Here is a 19,759-nt window from a genome sequence, read left to right on the forward strand (position 1 = left end):
TTCAATGCCATCCCCGGACTGCTTGTTTCTTACCTGCGGGAATCACTCTTGCCAGAAGAAATGGTTTCCATTCATGTGGTGGTTCTATTTAATGGGGCAAGTTAAGAAACAGCAGTGTTTCCCCATCTCCTGCGAGGACTCGTTAATTGAAAAGCAGCCACAAGGTAGAATTAGAATCCAGGGTTTTAGGACCCAAACCCAGTTTTATTTCTAAGAGAAATATTTCTCTAAAATTATAGCCTTCTATATCCCTATGTAATGGTTTCTTCAGTTCAGACTTTTTTTTTATTAAGTAAGTTTTTATTGTCACATTTAACTGCTTTGTCCGATATACATTGTAGGCTTCAGTATGGCATAAAAATAAAAATATATTCCTGAATGTCAAAATATGAACAGAGGAGATGGTGATGGCACTTTAAAAAAAAGTAAATTCCCAACAGTGCTGAAGCTCCTAGTATGTAGCTGGTAAGACAGGAACACGTTTGCACATAAAGAGGTCTGCAACATTTCAAACCAGATGGCAGTAGTGTAAGGCCAACAAAACTGGGAGAGGAATGAAATACAGACCCCACAGAGTGGCTAAAGGAAAGAACGGCAGTTTCAGCATTTCATTTTTTAGTCCATGTTATACTGTCTAATCTAGTATTTCAACTGGAGCTCAGTGAGTCAACTTTCCTCTTATAAAATGAAACTACTTTTTCAGAACCTGGTTTAAACCTCTTTGACAACTTCCTTATTCTTCCCGGTTTTCACTAGTCCAAAGGAAAGGCAGTTCTATTCCAAAGCATTAACTTGGGGGGCTGACCTCCACATAAACGGTCGGTCTTGTCATTTCCAAACCAACAGCCTAAAATGCTCAAGGAAGTCTTTAGTGGTTTCACACATTCTGGGCAAAACTAGAAAACAAGCAGTAATTAAATAAAAATATAAGGGTATCCCAACCGGAAATTTCTACACATTCCACAATTATCCTCCAAATGGCAATTAAAAAAAAAAAAAGTATGGTTATTCTGATTTAAAATGAATCTTTATTCACCGAGATCCTCAAATAGCTTAATAAATGTCTTTCCTCCACAAATAAAACTAACACTAGGATTTGTCAGAAGATCTGAATGAGTTTTATCCCTACGTATGAACTCAGCTAAATCCAGTGTCTGGAATCTGTCTATCATAAAACTCAGGCCTGGCACAGGACTCCTTTCTGTTACCCATTGCTGTGTGTCCTTCATTTAAGCCTCCAGAACAGAGACCATATATGTGGTTAGTGCAACATAGCAGTCACTGTAATTCCACAAAAGAAAAATAAGTAATTTATTTTATGACATACTTATTTGGATGATTATTTACTGGTAATTAGTATTTCTTCTTTTTTTTTTTTTTTTTTTTAAAGGCAACCATTTTAAGTGACAATACGTATCAGGCTAGTAGAAAAAAGTTGAAACAAAGCCCTCTCTTCTGATCTCACAAAGTCATGCAGACAAGAGAAGGTATATCCGATTTGTTCCAATCAGGCTTCTCGGAATTATCAAAATTTCTTTTCTGGCAAAGTGAATTTGGCTCATCATAGAAAGAAGCTTCTTTGAAGGCTGCTCCTAAACTTGTTTCCCTTTGAAAAAGTAAATTTCAAGGCATGATAGTGCAAGAGGTAAGTTTCTGATTTCTAGAACATTTATAGACTAATTGTGCTTAGTCTCTAATTTCCAATTTATTTTAAAGAACAGAAACTACTTTGATAAGTTTCACTCTGCCTAAATTTACCAGTACATCCATGAATCGCACCAGAATTAGGACAATTTGATTATCTTAATGATTCTGTCGTGACACCTGCCACCGCGTCCGCAGGTGAGGCCCCAGGGATGTGCGGCCCCTCCAGGTTCTGTGCCCAAGGGCTCTCTGGGGAGCCCTGGGATCTGAGAAAGCAGTTCTCCCCCCAGAGTTAAGTCCTCAAAGAACTCTCTCAATAAGCGATTAAGAAAACAGTGCTAAGTGGAGAATTTCCTTCGTTTAGTTAAATCTGGGAGGTCTGAGTGTTCCTGGAGCCCCCGTCGGGATGTGTCATGGGTCGAGAATCTCTTGACTGTGAGTATTCATTATTAGAGGGCTCTGTGGGGTCAATCAAATTTTCATAATCACTGTCGTCTGATTCCTCAACACTGTCTCCAGCTGCTCTCTGGGAAAAAGGAAGGTCTGCTCCACTTCCAGGATACTTCAGTCCGGCACTGCTGGAAGCATAACTGGAAGAGCCCACAGCTTGAGATCGAGGCATAAAGACACTAGTTTCCATGCGAGAATGGTTCAAAGTACTTTCCTGATTGTTTGGGTGAAAATCAGAATAAGGGGGAGGAGGATCAGAGGCCTCTGCATCTCCAAGTGAACTTCTACCTTCAGCTGCAAACCCAGAATAGGGCGTCCGAGGGCTGAACGCTGCTTCCAGACTTTCAGACGGCATCTGTCTGCTTATCATTGCCTGCTGCAATCTTCTTTCTTGTTCCTTTTCAGTTTTCCTCTGAGTGATTTGACTTCTTAATTTGTTCACTTCTGCCTGACAAGATTCAACAACTCGCTCACTCTTTTCTACATCTGCACACACTTCCTGCACTTTCTCCTGAAGTGCATTGTAAACCTGATAAATCGCCCTGATGTCTTTCATTACTCCATCCTTGTCAAAAAAGTCAGTACCATGTTCTTTAATAACTTTGGCATAACTTTCAGAAGTATTTGGCACTGAAGACACTTTATACTCTTGCTGGCTGGTGTTGCTGAGGTTGGGAATAGCAAGGGATATCCTTTGATTATACCTTCAATTTGGTCTAAAGAGAACGTATTCTAAAGCATGAGTGGAGTTGTTGGTGGTGGAGATGAAGCTGAAGAGCAGGAAGACGAGGTCCGGCACCCCGAGGACATGGGTGAGCTACTTGTGGAGAACCTGCTCTCTGTACAACATTTGCTGCTGCGTGTTTCGCTAGAATCTGTACCACCCAATAACTTTCTTTCTCCGATCTTTAAGAATCCTGTCCAAACTCTCTTCGTTAACTTTGCTTGCATAGTCATAAAAACTAAAAAGTTTTGAACAAGGCTGATGGTTATGGATTTCAATTACTTGCAGAAATTCTGTGTTGCTGATTTGTGAGTCACTGATTCTAAAGGTTTCCTCTTGTCTTACCTCTCCCAGAAAAAAATCCTTCGTGGTCAGCGTTGCTGTTGGCTGAAGATGTAGCCCGAAGTGGAAGCTGCCATGATGAAAATCCTAGTTCAGACTCTTAATCAGAACATTTCTTTTTCTCAAATGCTGCCCCCGACAGCTGATTTGGTTTTGAAGCTATTTCTGTAGCAGGTGGCGAAGCTTGGGAAACAGTTTCAATGCATTCTGTGTTGTCACTTCTATAACTTCTTCCACTGAGATCCCTTTCACCTGGGCAATATATTCTGCTGAAATGGAAATGTTTTGGGGCTCATTCCGTACCTGAAACAGAACAAAGTGGACACTAAATCAAACATGACTGTCAAAAGAAGCAATCCTTGGAGACTGTAGATAAACAGAGACAATTACTTGGTGAAAACTTACGAGCTCTTTTAATTTTTTATGGTGGGTGGGGAAGAGGGCGGGAAGCGAGGCTGGGGAGAAGGTCCTGAACTTCAGCTTAAGAGTACAGTTACGACATTGACTGTAAGTCTATGCTGCTCTTGAGAAGAGCCCTGGGGTATTAACATTGAGATCCCAGCACCTAGCAAATGAAGCAGTCTGCACACAGCGGGCACGTGGTGACCTGCGTGACTGATGGGTTCACTGTCCTTGGTCTGGTGCTTAACTGAGCGCTTGTGCAGGTCACTGCTCTGCTGCTTGACCTCTTCACCTCACAGGTGGCATTACAGTTGGATTTAAGAAACGCCATCGTGTGTCTGGGAGACTAAATAGATCATGTACCAGTATTTCACTGATTCTAAGATGCATTTCCCCCCTATTTTAACATCTCTGTAATTGATATATATATTTTAGTAACATTCACTGGCATGTCATAGTATAATTGGCAGTTTTTTTCTTTCTTAATGGTCACAAAACAGTGGTGCATCTACAATCATTTAGATTTGGTGAAATATATTATTATTGTGATTATTAAGGTGAATTACATTATTATTATTATCATTATTAAGTCATCTACTCAGGATGATGATGGTCATAGCATAAGATAACTGTTCAGGTTAAGAAAAATAACCTTGATAACAGAGCCTAAGAAAACCATAAGAAATGTGCACCAAGATTTATGTTGAAAGACTTTCATCATATTGTTTACAATACTGTGTTGAAAATCACAATATCAAGTTAGATATATTATGGTATTCACACACTGGAATATTATGCAGTTATTAAACATGATGAGAAAAAGTATATTTATTGACATATTCAGATGTCTACCACAAAAAAGCAAGTTGTGAAATGATGTGTTCAGGCTAATCCTATTTTTGTGAAAAATACGTATGTGTACATATATGGATATAAAAACGTCTGGAAGGACATAAATACTTGCATTTACTTAGTGCTTACTGTAGGTGAGGGTTTGTTCTAAGCTTTTCATGGAATTTCTCATTTAATCTTCAAAACAACTCTGAGATGTGTACTATTATCATTAGCGTCCCTTTTTTATAGGTAAGAAGGGATCCTAAACCGCTCGCAAGCAGCCTGACTGAGGCTTAAACCTGTGCAGTCTGACATCAGTTTATGCTCTGAACCACCACACTACAGTGGTAACCTTACAGTGGGAGATAGTTCTATTTTCTTGTTTATGATATTCTGTGTTTTCTAATTTTCTAGAACAAACACATTTTACTTAACAAAAAGCATATTCAACTAAAAATTTCATTGATTCATAAATATTTTTGAGTATCTACTATGTGCAAGGCACTATGCCAGAAACTCACGATTTTTATCAAATGGACTAAATACAAATATAAAACTGAGTTACAACAGCATTTGAAATTAATTTGTAATGCTTAGGGAAGAAAGTGCTAGGTCCTTTTCCTTCTATTTTACATCAATCAGGAAGGCAATTCTGTACCATTCTGTCCAACACACAAACAAACAAATAACTGGAGTCATGACCCTCTGTTTTCTCACTCCTCTGCCTTCTATAGTTTTATAGGAGCTGGTTTATAAAAATATGTAACTAATTGGTCATTAGTGAACAAAATTCACATTGCAATCACAAATAATCATAGCTTATTAACAATCTCATCATGACTGCTCCCAAACCTCTGACTCTTCAGTGCCAGACCTCTGAATCTGGAAGGCATGGAGACAGACCTGATGGGCAGTCAGGGTACTGAGTAAGCTACACGTTGGGAGGTGACTAAAATAGGCACTGTCCAAAGCGAATAAAGCAGATACTGGGGCTTACTTTCAGAAAATTATAATTCGAAACAGTGGCAATACTTAAAATCCAATTCTTTGTGACCCACAGTAACAAGATGTACAGTAAAGATCATATAAACAAATCTATGACTAGATCAATGCTTATACTGAAAGAAAGAGAACTTCATTATGCTAATTAAGAGAAAAAAAATAAACATTTATTGAGCATATAATATATACCAGCACTGCTAGGCACTTTCATATACATTGTTTCATTTAATTCTTACTATAATGTTTTGAAGTATTTAATTATTATTTTGCCCACATTTTATAATAAAGAAACAGTTTCAGACAGATTAATAATTTGCCCAAAGTCAGATAGCTAATGGGTAGCAGAGACAGGATTTGAATCCAGGTCTTTCTGACTCTAAGACACGGAGCTTTCTGCTACACTGGTCTGGCTCTTGTTACCACATATATTAGGAAATGGCCTATATCAAATAATATTTCCTGGGGCACAATAACTATTTAGTAAAGACCCGAAATTAATATAACCTCTCAACCTAGCATTAAAATAGGATTTCAATGTATTTACACTGTAATGAGAAACATAGCTAAATTGAAAATAGCTCAAATGAAAGATACAATCTAAATATCATAGAAATCAGAAAATCATTTACCTGTTTTTCAGGTCCTAGTGCAGGGGAATCAGTTTCTAAGCAAATTGAAGTTAAAGGCAACTGTTTCACAAGTTTCTGCTTCTTAGAGAGAAAAGAGAAAGCTAGTCAGTTAAAACTTGAGAAGTAAAAATATAAAAAAAGAGCATTAAACCCATATGCCAATGCATTCTACTCTTCCTTAAAATTCAAGCTTGAATGTTCAATTAATAAATGTTCACGATGTTCTCATCATTCTACTACTAACACATTTAAACAGAAACATTCATTACCCAAAATTATTCAAAGATTCCCGGGACCCAAGAAGTAGTTACCAATAACATAAAAGGGAGTACACCCAGCAAGAAAGCCAAACATCTGGTATCACTAGCCCAATGCAAGATCTCAGAGACTTCTGTTGTTTCTCCATCATCACCACACTCAATATTTCTTTCAATCATTCACTTGAAATCACTTAAGGCTTTATGTTTATAAATTCAAAACTCATATGCACATTTTAAATTTTAGATTGGGTGGTAGATGGTTTTATTTTCTTATTTATGATTTTCTGTCTGGATTATAAGGATTGCAATTAACTCAATGAGTTTTATACCAAGAACATAATTCTTTTGCTGCCACTGCACTTTCAAAGTAAAAAATGGGAAAGAGACACATGATGCAAAGTGGAATAGTGTTATAATAAATTATTTTAAGATTAAAATTTCAAAAGCACAGAAATAGGTATGCTCGTGGACTATTAGTACATAAAAGCTAAACTCATGTAAACTTCCTTGAAAGGAATGTGACAATTTAACCAAAAATTTAAAAATGTATACTCTTTCCTCAGTGATTCCATTTATAGAGAATAACTGTACAAGTATACAGATGTGTTTGTGGATGTGCAAAGGTATCACTGAAGCACTGTTTATAACAGTCAAAAATTAGAAACAGCCTAACTTTTCCTTGAGGTAATGCTTAAATAATGGTACATCCCTATTATGAAATATTATGGACTCATTTTAAACATGAATTAGGTCCTATTTATTGACACAAATAGATATCCATGAAGCTGACTCAAAACAAAACGAATAAGGTTATCTTATTTTATCTTAATGTTAACAATGATTGTCTCTGAGTGATAGGATCTGAGTTGACTTGAAATTTATTCTTTTTTGGAAGTGTTTCAATTTTCTATAACGTACAAATATTATCTTTAAAACTAGAAAAAAAGTATTTTAGTTTTGAAAAAGAAACATACCATGGCTAAAGATTACTACTACTAAATAAGAAATTTATCCACAAATGATGAAAGTAGGAAAAATAAAAATAATCTTGGATAATCAATTGACATTTCCAGAACACTCCACCCTACAATGACAGAATACACATTGTTTTTAAGTGTGTATGTTCTCTTCACCAAGATAGGCCATATTCTGGGCCATTAAACAAACCTCAACAAATTTAAAATAATTAAAATCATACAATGTATGTTTCCTGGACACAGCAGAAATAAAGTAGAAATCAGTAATGAAAAGATATCAGGAAAATTACTAAACAATGCACTAAACTAAACAATGCACTTTTAAATAATTGCATGGTTAAAGAAGAAATCACAAGGTAAATTAAAAAACATTTTGAACTGAAAGAAAGTGAAAATACAGCATATGTTACAATTTGTGGATTGTAACTATAAGTGGTTAGTGCTAATGCAACTATAACATTAAATGTTTATATTAAAAGACAAGAAAGGCTTCAAATGAATAATCTAAGTTTCTACCTTAAGAAACTATAAAAAGGATAATATATCATGATCAAGTAGAATTTACCCTAGAAATGCAAGGTTGGTTCTACATTAGAAAATCAATCAATATAATTTACATGCCAAAAAAGGAAAACTATATGGTCATCTCAGTAGATGCAGAAAAAGCATTTGACAAAATCCAGTATCCATTTTTGATTAAAAACTCTCAGCAGACTAGAAACAGAAGAAACTTCTTTAACCTGATAAAAAGGTATATATGAATAACCTGCAATTAATATCATACTTAATGAATGTTTTCCCTTGATCAGGAAAAAGGTAAGAGTGTCTGCTTTTACTACTTCTATTCAACATTCTACTGGTAGCTGTATTCAGTGAAATAAGGCAAGAAAAACAAATAAATATTGGAAAGGAAAAAGAAATCTATCTTTATTCAAAGATGACATGATTTTCTACACAAAAAAATCCTGAAAAACATACAAAAATCTATAAAACTCTACTAGCATTAATGAATAATTCAGCAAGGTCACTTGATGAAATTTAAATATATAAAAATCAATTGTATTTCTATATAATAGCAATGAATAATTGATAACTAAAATTTTAAAACCAGCACCATTTAAAGTAGAATAAAAAACACTGATGAGCAAAATCAAAGATCTAAATAAAAAGATACAGTGTTCCTATCAATTATCCCCAAACTGATCTATAGATTCAATGTAACCCCAATAAAAATCCCAGCCATCTTTCTTTCTGTAGAAATCAATAAGCTGATTCTAATACAGATGGAAAAGCAAAGAGCTTAAAATAGACAAAATGATTTTGAAAATTAAGAGCTAACTGGAATTCTCACACTACCTGATTTCAACCTCCTGTAATCTAATGTAATCATGATAATATGATATTGGCATAAGGAGGTAGGGACCTAAGATTAATTTTTGTAATGTAACTAGAATAGTATCACAAGTATGTAATAAAAGCGCATATTTTAAAATGTATTTCACAAAGTGTAAGATGAGGTTTAATGAAAGAATTTACCTGTCCACTTCTTATGATAGAAGGAGGAATTGAGAAGAAGTACCCAGCTTTTACTCCTTCCATGGCTACCGATGGCCGACCGTCAAATGCATGTAGCAGCACTTTGTCAGCACCTCTCAAAAATAAAAGATAAATCAGAGTTTCACTTTACTTCCTTAATGAGAGCTTTTTCCATTAATCAAATTGAACAAAAAAGATCAAAAATTTTAAGTAAATGTTGGTCACTCCAATATAAAGATGAGGTTCTATGACTTCTACAGGGTGGATAAATGTAGTGTTCAAACAGTAGAATAAAAATGTAGTAAATTCTGAATCTTCAGAATAAACTTATTAAATAATATTGAAATACTATTTTTAAACAATTATTTAATATTCCTATACCATCAAACATTTTCTAGAAGTTTGTGAACTATCAAATTATTGCTTCTAATAGGAGGTTTTTAAGCAAATAGTCCTTGGCAAGAATGCTAGTGGAAGAAGAAATGAGGAGCTAAATGACTCATGAAATTGCATAGAGTTAGCTTCATGAAATCACCTCCACTCCTTAAAGGATGGCTGCCCAGCCTACATAAAAATCATGCTCTCAGTGATTCCAAAAGGGTTCAATACTCATCACTGAGAAATACAATGCTTGCTAGTTGTGGGCAGTTACATTTATTGTACTATTTGATACCGTTTTTTGAATGGCAGGTGTGACCATTAGTGGGTTACAACCATCAGTGAGTTATGAAATCAATTTAATAGACACACACACACACACACACACACACACACTACACACACACATAGATGTACTGCTTCTTAAACTTTTGTCTGTTTCTGTATGTGTATATATACTGAGTCTCAAAATAAAGTCTTAATACCAAAAAAAAGTATGTGTGTATATACTGAGTTCAAATTACATTTCTTGCCAAGGATGGCACTTTAAAAAGTTTGAAAAGTAATGCTATAAGGTATATTTTTACTTTAGAAATAAAATTACTTGATCCAATTTTTCATTTGCTTTATCCTGGCCTGATAAATATCACAATCACACTGAAAACCTTGTAAACAGTTGGCTGACTTGCAAAATCACCTTAGTTGATTTCGACATTTACCTTTGCCTCATTTCCCTCCCTTTAAGAAATCAAATTAAAACATGGCTTGTTCTATGAGAATATGGACTGGAATTGCCAAACTTAAACATTTAGGCACATTTATCTTAGGAACCTAACTGAATACCTTGCTCATTTAAGAGGCTGATGGTGGGTCTTCCAGCAGAACGTGAGTGAACATTTCTGTTTAACAACAAAAAATTCCTTTTCAGTATTTAATCTGGTAATATTATCTTTGTTCTATTAAAGTAATTTAGAGAAAAAGAAATGTAGAGCTCCATTTCAAAAGCATCATTATTGAATGTGCTCTATCGCTATTAATATAAAATTAACCTACAAAGGCAAACTGAGTCTTTTGGCGAGTTGGACTTGTCTGATTAGGACTTGTCTTTGCTCTTCCTTCTGCTCTTCAGTGCCAGCAAATCTAGGGGAGAAGTCTAGTCCCACCTATAACAGAAAAATAAAACAGAATTATATTTTTATGGTTTAATGAACCCCAAAAGACATGTTATGGAGCAGTACTGTCCAAGAGAAATATAATGGGAGCCATACATGCAAGCCACATATATAACTTTACATTTTCTAGCAGCCATATTAAACACTAACAAGAAACAGGTGAAATTAATTTTAATAATATACTTGATTTAACCCAACGTGTCCAAAACATTATCATTATTATTACATAGTAATACATTATTATTTCAACACGTAAGCAATATAAAAGCTATTATTTTACATCCTTTCTTTGGGGTGCTAAAACTTTCAAGTCCTCGGTGTGTTTTACACTTACAGCACATCTCAGTGTGGACCAGTCACATTTCAAGTGCTCAACAGCTGCATGCGATTATCACAGTGGACAGTAAAGATGATAAATGTCTGCTTCTCTTGATACTATTTTGGCATGCATTGCTATAATCTATATTTTGCATTTAATTGCTATTTTTATCTTTTATCTTTATCTTCAATTAGAAGTAGAATTTATTACCAAGTGATAAAAATGTTTTACAACTGTAAAATTATTTAACAAAACATGTTTTTTAGTTACAAACTCTAGCCTATTTAATGTTGGTATATACTATTTTAACTTAAGTAGAGATGACCTATATTGAGAAAAAAAAATCAGAGCAAATCATATAGAAATACTAATAAAGTATTAACATAAGCCTTTGGTGAGGCTTTCTGTTGTTTAATCCCTAAGCTCTTTTGCTTATTGACGAAGTATCAACAAATAATTATTCAGCTGAACAAGGTGAACATAATTATCCAAGTCAGTTACAATCATTAATAACAAATAAAGGATTATTTCATATACCATATGAAAGTCTGGATTAGAAGTCATTTGATCAGCCAATGAGTGTTTACCTCTCCAATTGCCAACAATCGATCCTTATAATTCTCAATAACAGGCAAAGCTACATCCAAATCCTGGGAGAAAAAAATATATATATTTGTTAAAACAGAAGGAGAAGGAAACTGATATTTTATAAACACCTATTATGTGCCAGGCACCATGCTGCCCTGGGTCCTTTACACACATTCAATTCTTTTACCCAGGTGAGGAACTAGGACTAATCATCCTTCGTAACGGTGAGTACTTCTCCCATCTAGAAATCTGAGTAGCAACATCCCACACCCATTCGGGTTACAAGAACATAACTGTTTATGAAGATTCCCACTCAAACACTTCCTTCTATTGAGGAGGCATTGCCTGGCATTTGGGAGGACGGATTTGAATTGGCTGACTGCCTGAGCAAGAGAGAAGAAAGCCACCTTTGTGAGTTTTGGGAGTGCCTTATGTTGTTCTCTTCTCCTCTTAGGGTACTAATGGTTTGTCAGTTTATAGTAGTAATAATCCCATACATCCTTTGCACTATTTTCACTGATTTCATCTTTTTTTTTTTAATGTTCTTTCTTTTTATCTATTTTTAAAAATTTTTATTTTATTGGGGAGTATTGGGGAACAGTGTGTTTCTCCAGAGCCCATCAGCTCTAAGTCAAGTCATTGTCCTTCAATCTAGTTGTGGAGGACGCAGCCCAGCTTCAAGTCTAGTTGCAATTTTCAATCTTTAGTTGCAGGGGGCACAGCCCCCCATTCCATAGGGGAATTGAACCGGGAACGGCAACCTTGCTGTCGAGAGCTCGCGCTCTAACCAACTGAGATATCCGGCCACTCGTCTGGAAGCTCAGCGACAGCTCGTTATCGTCAATCTAGTTGTGGAGGGCGCAGCTCACTGGCCCATGTGGGAATCGAAGTGGCAACCGTGTTGTTAAGAGCTCGTGCTCTAACCAACTGAGCCATCCAGCCACCCCACCGATTTCATCTTTATAATATTGCTTGGCCTAGCTTTGTCCTAAAGGTTAACAAAATAAACACTAAATATCACATATATGCTTGTTTGTCAACCATTGAAGTAACTGTGTACCATTATTTCCATAATATTAGTATTTCCACTTAGAGAATTTGCCCTGTGAGGGTTCTCGTGTAAGGCAAGGGAAAGACAAATATATGGAAAATTTGCTTCTAGATATCTTTTAAACTACTTTGAGGATTTTAGTCTCAGGATATGTAAAATTGCAAGGTACTTCTAATGAGGATAATCAGAAAAAGGGAGAATTGAGAAAAGGGAGGTAAAACAGATGGTAGAGAAACAGGAGGAGTTTTTACAATTGTGCCTCAAGAGAAAAGAAGATGAAGGAGAGTAAATCGAGGCCTTAGAAATACATTCTAGTAAATCAATGAAGAGGAATTGACATTGTCATGAGGAGCTAAGAGTATATAACCCTGGATATCACAGAAGGTGTCTGACAATAGCTGGGTAGGTTCAACAGTGTCAGACAAAGCTTTTTCCATACCAAACACCCAAACTACTTTGTGTCTCTTGGAGAAATTGGAAAGATTAGCCAGGAAATGTCTGACACCTAGAAAGTCTTCTTCAGAAAGAAGCTGCACAGTTGGATGAAGACCAGATATAGGAGAAAACGTGCTTCTGGGAATATATATTATCCTTGAAAAAAGCAAAACAGATTCACAATGACATTGTTCCAACTCCTTATGAAATAATCTGGAAGTTTCTGGCAAGTCAAAGATAGCAAATAGAAATTAATATAACTCATATTACTAACTTAACATGTGTAAATATATTTGTGTGTGGTCTTATTTTAATAGATATAAAAATAGTTTTGAGGACATTCACAGATCTATTTCTGACTTTCATTCTAGTCCTACTTCCTCCATAAGGTCTCAAGTTTCTTAGCAGCTAGTGTTTCTATTATGGGGTTTTTCAAGATCCTATACCCTATGATTGGGAATACTACTAATATATAATTATTCACGATTTAAAAATGAGGAAATTGAGACTTGGCAAAGTTAAGTAAAGTGCCACAGATCACAGAAGCCAGTAGGCCAGGTCTCTCTGACTTCAAAACCCATGCTGTTTCCACTATTCTGCTGAAAGAAGGGAAGAGAGAAGAAGAAAAGGAAGGAGGAAAGAGGGAAGAAAGGAAGAGGGCAAAAGGAAAGAAAATTTGTTCTGAATGATTTTAAACAATTACAATAGATTTTTGATTAAAGAAAATGTTTAGTCTTTAGAACCTTTAAAATAGGGGTCAGGCATATAACAGAAATGAGTGAAGTGGGCCAAGTAGGGACAGGAGCTAAATGGAGAGAACAGTACGTTGTGGTCAGTGAATTGTGGTTCTCTGAAGTATTCCCGGGGCCTAAACCCTGACTGGTAATATTTATTGAACGAACCAATTCAGGAATATGTTAAAAGACTTGTGTATTGCTAGGCAACTTTCATCTTATAAACTAAGTTAATTTAGTGAATACTAACTATATCCCTAGCTTTGTACCACATATTAGAGGGTTGTAATCTAATTAACATGGGAAAACTAAATTATGGTATGGACTATAAGCACTCTAGGAATTAAACAGAAATAACTGCTTATTTCTGGTCTTTTCCAGAGGGCTATCCTGAGATTTGATGAGTTCATATCTGCTTTAAGAATCTAGAATTACTTATATATTGTTGGTGTAATTACTTTTGTAAGTTAAACAGTCCTTCCTATGGGTTCTATACTCATGCCAAAAATATGCCAAAAGCACCCACTTCTCTTCACCTCCACTGCTACCACTCTGGTCCGATCTACCATCGTTTCTCACATGGACTTTTGCAATAGCCTTCTATCTATCTATTCTCCTTCTTCCTTTTGTTCCCCTCTTCAAAATTCATGATTCACATCACAGCTAAGGGGTTCTTTTCAAAACATAAACCACAACTTGTCACTCCTCACTTTAAATCCCTCACTGATATAGCTAGAGCCCAACAAGGCCCTGTATGAGGTGAACCCAATCCCTCTGACCTCATCACTAGTATTCCCCCCGCTCTAGTCACATCAGCTCTTTCTTTTCCTTGACCACATCAAGCTTGTTCCTACCTTAGGACCTTTGTGCTTGGTTGTTTCCTTTGCCTACAACACTCTGACCCCTCTTTGTGCCTGGCCAATTCCTTTGCAGCATGTAGGTTGCAGATGAAATGTCAACACCTCAGAGAGGCCTTCCTGGACTACACAATCTAATAACCAGCATCCACAATCCCTGTCACACAATCTTATTTTATTGTCTTTAAAGCATGTAGTGCTACCTAAAGTTTCCTTGTTCATGTATCTAATTGTTGATTGTCTGTCTGCCCCCATCTAGAATCTAGCTTCCATGGGGGATATTACTCTATAGTGCTTGGAATGTAGTGTGCTCAGAAAACACTTGATTGACTAACTGCATGAATGCCTATCAGTATAAATCTCTACATAAATGAAACAAATGCTATCCTGCTATGATCCCCAACATTTTGGGAATTGTAACTCTGGCAATTTAGCTAATTTTATCATATCAACAACTCAGGAGAGCTACAAGATAAGTATTTATTTTCACCTGAAGTGAATTAAAAGTAATTTTGTTTCAAAATAAGTAGAGCTACCTGGGGTATCCTCATATAGGAATACAGACTCATTATTATAAAAAAATGATAGGTCTTATATCTTAATTTATTCATACATAACAAAAAATCTACTTCAAAATGGGGTTACTGATCATATTATAAAATAAAGCACTCAAGAAACCATGCATTTCCCTGATGATGAGTCAGGAGACACGCCTAAAATATAAGAAATATTGACTATTGTGAGTCAGTGAGCTCTTGGGGTAGGATCTTTTTTACAGAGGGTATAAAAGTAATGCATGCAGTTTAATAGATCAAGAACACTCCTATAGGGATGGTATGACGTTCAGAGAAGCTACTGTGTACTTGAACTTATCTGTTCCCTTACAGTACTGCATCTATGAATGTGTATCTTTCTTTTCCTAAATATTTTATCATTTTTGCCAAGCAATATGACATGATAAAAAAAAAAAAAGCAAAAACAAGTCACCTATAATTCTACCAGATCAGCTACTATCATTTCTGTGTTTTCTTTCTAGTCTTTTCCTTATAGAATATATTTTGATGTGACGTAACTCACAATGAATAAACCATCTGGTATCCAGCTTTTCTCCATGCATTAGACTGTAAACATTTTCCATGTTGCTGCATAAACCTTATCAGCCTCATTTTTTATAAAAGCATATTTAACACTCTACAAGGTAACTAATTATTCTTTTATTTCTGAATGTCTGGGATGTTTCCCCATCTTTCCTACTATTAGGTTGGTGCAAGAGTAATTGTGGTTTAAAAGGTTAAAAATAATTGCAAAAACTGCAATTACTTATTACTTTTGCACCAATACAAATAATGATACAACAAATATCTCTGGGAAAGAAGGCAGTAGTTCCTTATTTTGGATTATTTTCTTAGACTACAAATCAGAAAGAGGATTACTGAGTCAAAAGTATTATTATTTTTTTATGGTTCTTGTTTTTCTCTCTGACCTTTAATGTGACACTTCTTTGGTCTCCTGGTGAAAGTCCTTGAACTGGATGAACACCCAAGCATGGCAGGACAAACCCATTGTACCTAAAAATGTAGAATGAATTAAGAAAGAAAGCAGGGATATTAGCCTAGTATACAATGTTACTCTAAAGAACAAATAGGAAAGAATTTTTTTAGGGCTATGCTAATATGATTTTTTTCTTGTCTTTAAAAATGGAAGCTCTTTGATAATATATATAGGACATCACAACTGCATCCTTATTAGCAACTCTTTAAGTTCTTGATGAGAAGTAGCACCTTTCTGAAAGTTGCATAATCTTTTCAAATTCTCCTGAATGTTCAGCAACCACCACAAGAGCCATAACATTGGCCTGAAACAAAAAAGAATAGAACAGTTAGAGTGTCAAACAACATACATCCAATATAATTAAATAAAATTATACAGTTTTCTGTGCTTTTAGTTACCCTTGCACATCCAGATTCCATCGATGTAATCAGAATAGCTGTCACTGAGTACTCACTGTGTTTCAGGTACTATGTTCAGGGAACATAAATATTACCTCATTTAATCTACACAACTCTGTGAGGTAGGCATTGCTGTAACCCATGGTATAGGTCAGGAGACAGAACTCTGGATGGAGTCAAATAACTTGCCCAAGATCATTAGGCCTGTGTAACTCCAATGCCCACACTCCCAACTGATCTGTCATAGTGAAAGATGGCCGTATGTAAAAATGTACTGGCAACCACTTCTGACGGACACTTTTGGGGAAGACCTTGAAATGCTAGTTACAATGAATTTCATAAACACGTCCAAAAATTAATAGTTTTTTCCCAAACAAATCAAAATGTTTCAGAAAACTTTTATATTTTCTCCAAGATCTTCAGAATAATGTTAATTTTAGAAGTGACAGATGAACTAATCTGTACCATATTGCTGGTAAGCATGGTGGCTGGGGAACATGTTTTGGATTCAGATTATCTTGTCTACATCACTTGACTTGTGGTGTCTTTGGACAAGTTAATGTCTAGGCCTTAGTCTCCTCATCTATAAAATGGGCAATGGTTGGCTATAAAATAGTAGCTTCCTCAGAAGGTTGTTGTGAAACATTAAACGAGATAATGCACAGAAAGGGCTTGGCTCAGTTCCTGGTACATAGTAAACAATAAATGCAACTGATTATTAACTTTTTGTTACTGAAGTATCAACATAGCCGATCGAAATTTCAAGCTTGAAATTAGTAGGAAAACTAAAACAAGGCAATTATTGATACTGACTTACTTTCTTGGCTTTTTCCAACACATCATCCAGATCCTAAAAAAAAGCGTAAGTAATCACAATTATTTTAGATGAATAAGTAATTGCTTTTTGGCTGTGTATGTCAACGTAGAGGCACCATAAAGAATGACAATGATGGCAAGGAACAATGTAGTGGAATGTGAAGAGCCTACACCGACCCCCCTTCTGTTCATTCTTTCTTTCTCTCAGTAAAATCTGGCTGATGTTCCCACTCCACTAAAACAGAAACTGTTATTGTCAAAGGTACAGGACATTTCTCTGTCCTCTTATTCTATCCCTCAGCAGCAGCATTAGGAACTCCTCACTTGTCTGCTCCTTCCTTCCTGAAATATTTTCCACTCTCTTACTGGCTGCTACTTTTCAGTCTCCTTGACTGGCTCTCTCTCCTCTACTTTCAGGACCCTACGCTCCTCTCTCCACTCACCTCAAGTGATCTTATTCATAGGTTTAAATGTCATTATTATACTAATGAGTCCCCAATTTTTATCTCCAGCCTGTCATCCTCTCCAAAACCCAAGATTCACATTTAAAAATGACTATATGACATCTCCATTTGGATGGATATTGGGCCTCAACCGGTGCCAAATGTAACTCTTTATTTTCGCCCCAACACACCTATTCCTTCTGCCTGCCCTCCCCTACCTCAGTCTGCCCTCATCTCAGTACAAAGCACCACCATCCTCCCTTTTCAACTCCTCTCTTTCCCTCCCTTTTCACATCCAATTCCTCCGCATATACTACAGATCCTACCTCTAAAAATATACCTGAATCCACCTACTTCTCTCAAATTACCCATGCAACCACCATCATCTCTTGTCTACATACTGCAAAAGCCTTCAGACTGGTCTAGGAGCTTCCACTCTTGCTTTCCTCTATCCGTTTGCAACACATCAGCACAATGGTTTTAAATGGATATCAGATCTGTCGCTCTCCTTTTTAAAGAAACCCTTGACTAAATTCGCCTTGTTCTTCTAATGAAACCCAAACTCCTCACTGCCCTACCTCACTTATCCCCCGCAAACCTTTTCTGTCTTGTTCCATGTCTCCCTCTTTCTAGCTGATCATACATTTTGGTAGCATGAATGTGCCAAATTCAACCTGCCTGCTTTACTCACCACCGTACCCCCACCTCCTTGTTTGGCTGGCTCTCTGCCTTTCCATCCCCAATTTAAGCGTCACCTCTTGAGAGGTTTCCCCCCTAAAGTAGACTCCACTCTTCCTTCTCTATAAAGAGGAAGAGGGTAAATGCAGAGGGTAAAACACTTTCCAATGCAGAGGGCAAAACACTTTGTAACTCCGATCTTGTGTGTGTGATGTTCTTTCTGTTTGATTCTCTCCCCCTTTAAAACTGGAGCACGCGGTGAGTGGGAGCCGGCCGGTGTTTCGGGGACCGCGTCCGGGGGAAAGTGGATTCTCAGCCGGGACCTGAAAGGCGGGTGGGATAAACTGCCAAGGGGGGAAGAAACTGTAGGGGGAAGAACTCCGGTAACCCGGAATAGCAAATAAAAGTGGAGACGGAGGGCTTATCGCTATTCAGAATCAGAAAGAAAAATCAGTATGACTGAGGTTAATTTAAACATGGAGTCATGAGCAAGTCACACTGGCCATAGGGGCCCGGGTGGATTTGGGGCTTCGTCCTAAGAGAGGAGAGCAAAGGTAACCTGAAGGGAAAAAACGGGGGTCTCCCCGCTCCCACCGGCCCGGCCTCGCCCTCACATACGCGGTCAAAGTCCGGGTCGGAGAGGTGGCAGTGACAGTCCACCATCCCTAAGCCCACCGTCCCCATCGCCGCTGCTGCTGTAGCACTCGACGCGCCCGCGGAGTCCCAGGCGGAACGCTGCTGCGTCGGCAGACTGAGTTTCCGAACGCACGCTTACGCCTCCCTCCAGCGAACTCGCTTCCGCTCCCAGAATTCCCGCCCACAGTTCAAACTGGAAAAATGGCGGGGGCTCCTGAGTCGGTGGTCCTTTCGCCTCCGCTGGACGCGGAGAAAGTGGCTTGGACAGAAGATCGGACCTCGGTCCCCGCGACTTGCCGTGAGGACTTCCGGGTGCGCTGCACCTCGAAGCGGGCCGTGACGGAAGTTCTGGAATTATGCAGCCGCTTCGTGCAGCAGCTCGGAGACGCGCTGCCAGAGGAGATTCGGGAGCCAGCGCTGCGAGATGCGCAGTGGGTACGGGCCCAGTAGCCACCTCTTGTCTTATTACCCCTTTAACCCAGGTCTCAAGGCTCAAGAGACTGTGCCAGGCTTCTGCAGAGGTGGCGGGGCCGTACGCTCCGGTAGAAGCAGCCCGAGAAACGCGAGGGAACGAAATAGATCTAATGTCAGCTGGGTATTATTATTAATTACTTAGACCAGCGCTGTCCGATAGAAAAGTACAAAGTGAGCTACGTATGTAACTTGAAATTAAAAGTAAGAAAAGTGGATAAAATTAATATATTTTATTTAACCCGCTATATCCAAGATACGGTTTTAACTTGTAATAAAAAATGAACGAGATATTTTACATTCTTTTGTTCGTGCTCAAGTTTTCAAATGTGGTGTCTGAACCTTACAGCTCATCTTCTTTCGGACTAGCCACATTGTAAGGCCTCAGTAGCCACCGTGGCTTAGTGGCTGCCCTATTGGATAGTGCAGACA

General features: G+C 37.3%; 3 protein-coding genes across 6 annotated transcripts in view; 1 reads left to right on the plus strand and 2 right to left on the minus strand.

The window, feature by feature from the left end:
• On the minus strand, nt 1-3,295 carry LOC117014989 (BRISC complex subunit Abraxas 2-like). The gene has a single exon (XM_033093324.1). The coding sequence runs from the start codon at nt 2,648-2,650 to the stop codon at nt 2,009-2,011; it is 642 nt and encodes a 213-aa protein (XP_032949215.1). The 5' UTR covers nt 2,651-3,295; the 3' UTR covers nt 1-2,008.
• Nucleotides 3,284-18,940, minus strand: TATDN3 (TatD DNase domain containing 3). 3 transcript variants are annotated; one of them, XM_033093322.1, is made up of 10 exons: nt 18,839-18,940; nt 17,101-17,133; nt 16,116-16,189; nt 15,818-15,902; nt 11,257-11,319; nt 10,232-10,341; nt 10,022-10,077; nt 8,801-8,913; nt 6,028-6,105; nt 3,284-3,463 (listed from the first exon to the last, which is right to left on the minus strand). In XM_033093322.1, exons 1-10 carry the CDS (start codon nt 18,902-18,904, stop codon nt 3,320-3,322), a joined length of 822 nt encoding a protein of 273 aa, XP_032949213.1. In that variant the 5' UTR covers nt 18,905-18,940; the 3' UTR covers nt 3,284-3,319. The 3 variants fall into 3 exon arrangements, with proteins under 3 accessions (XP_032949213.1, XP_032949212.1, XP_032949214.1); XM_033093321.1 differs by having other exon boundaries at nt 6,028-6,108; XM_033093323.1 differs by lacking the exon at nt 10,022-10,077 and having other exon boundaries at nt 6,028-6,108; nt 8,801-8,915.
• NSL1 (NSL1 component of MIS12 kinetochore complex) overlaps nt 18,935-19,759 on the plus strand; it is a 24,472-nt gene continuing 23,647 nt past the window's right edge. The window contains exon 1 of one of the 2 annotated variants that reach the window (XM_033093319.1): nt 18,935-19,291. In XM_033093319.1, coding sequence (XP_032949210.1) covers nt 19,058-19,291 — 234 coding nt within the window. In that variant the 5' untranslated portion in view covers nt 18,935-19,057. The remainder of the gene's footprint in view (nt 19,292-19,759) is intronic. The other variant, XM_033093320.1, reaches the window with a different exon arrangement.

The sequence above is a fragment of the Rhinolophus ferrumequinum genome, chromosome 22 (genome assembly GCF_004115265.2).
Source record: "Rhinolophus ferrumequinum isolate MPI-CBG mRhiFer1 chromosome 22, mRhiFer1_v1.p, whole genome shotgun sequence".
NCBI lineage: Eukaryota > Metazoa > Chordata > Mammalia > Chiroptera > Rhinolophidae > Rhinolophus > Rhinolophus ferrumequinum.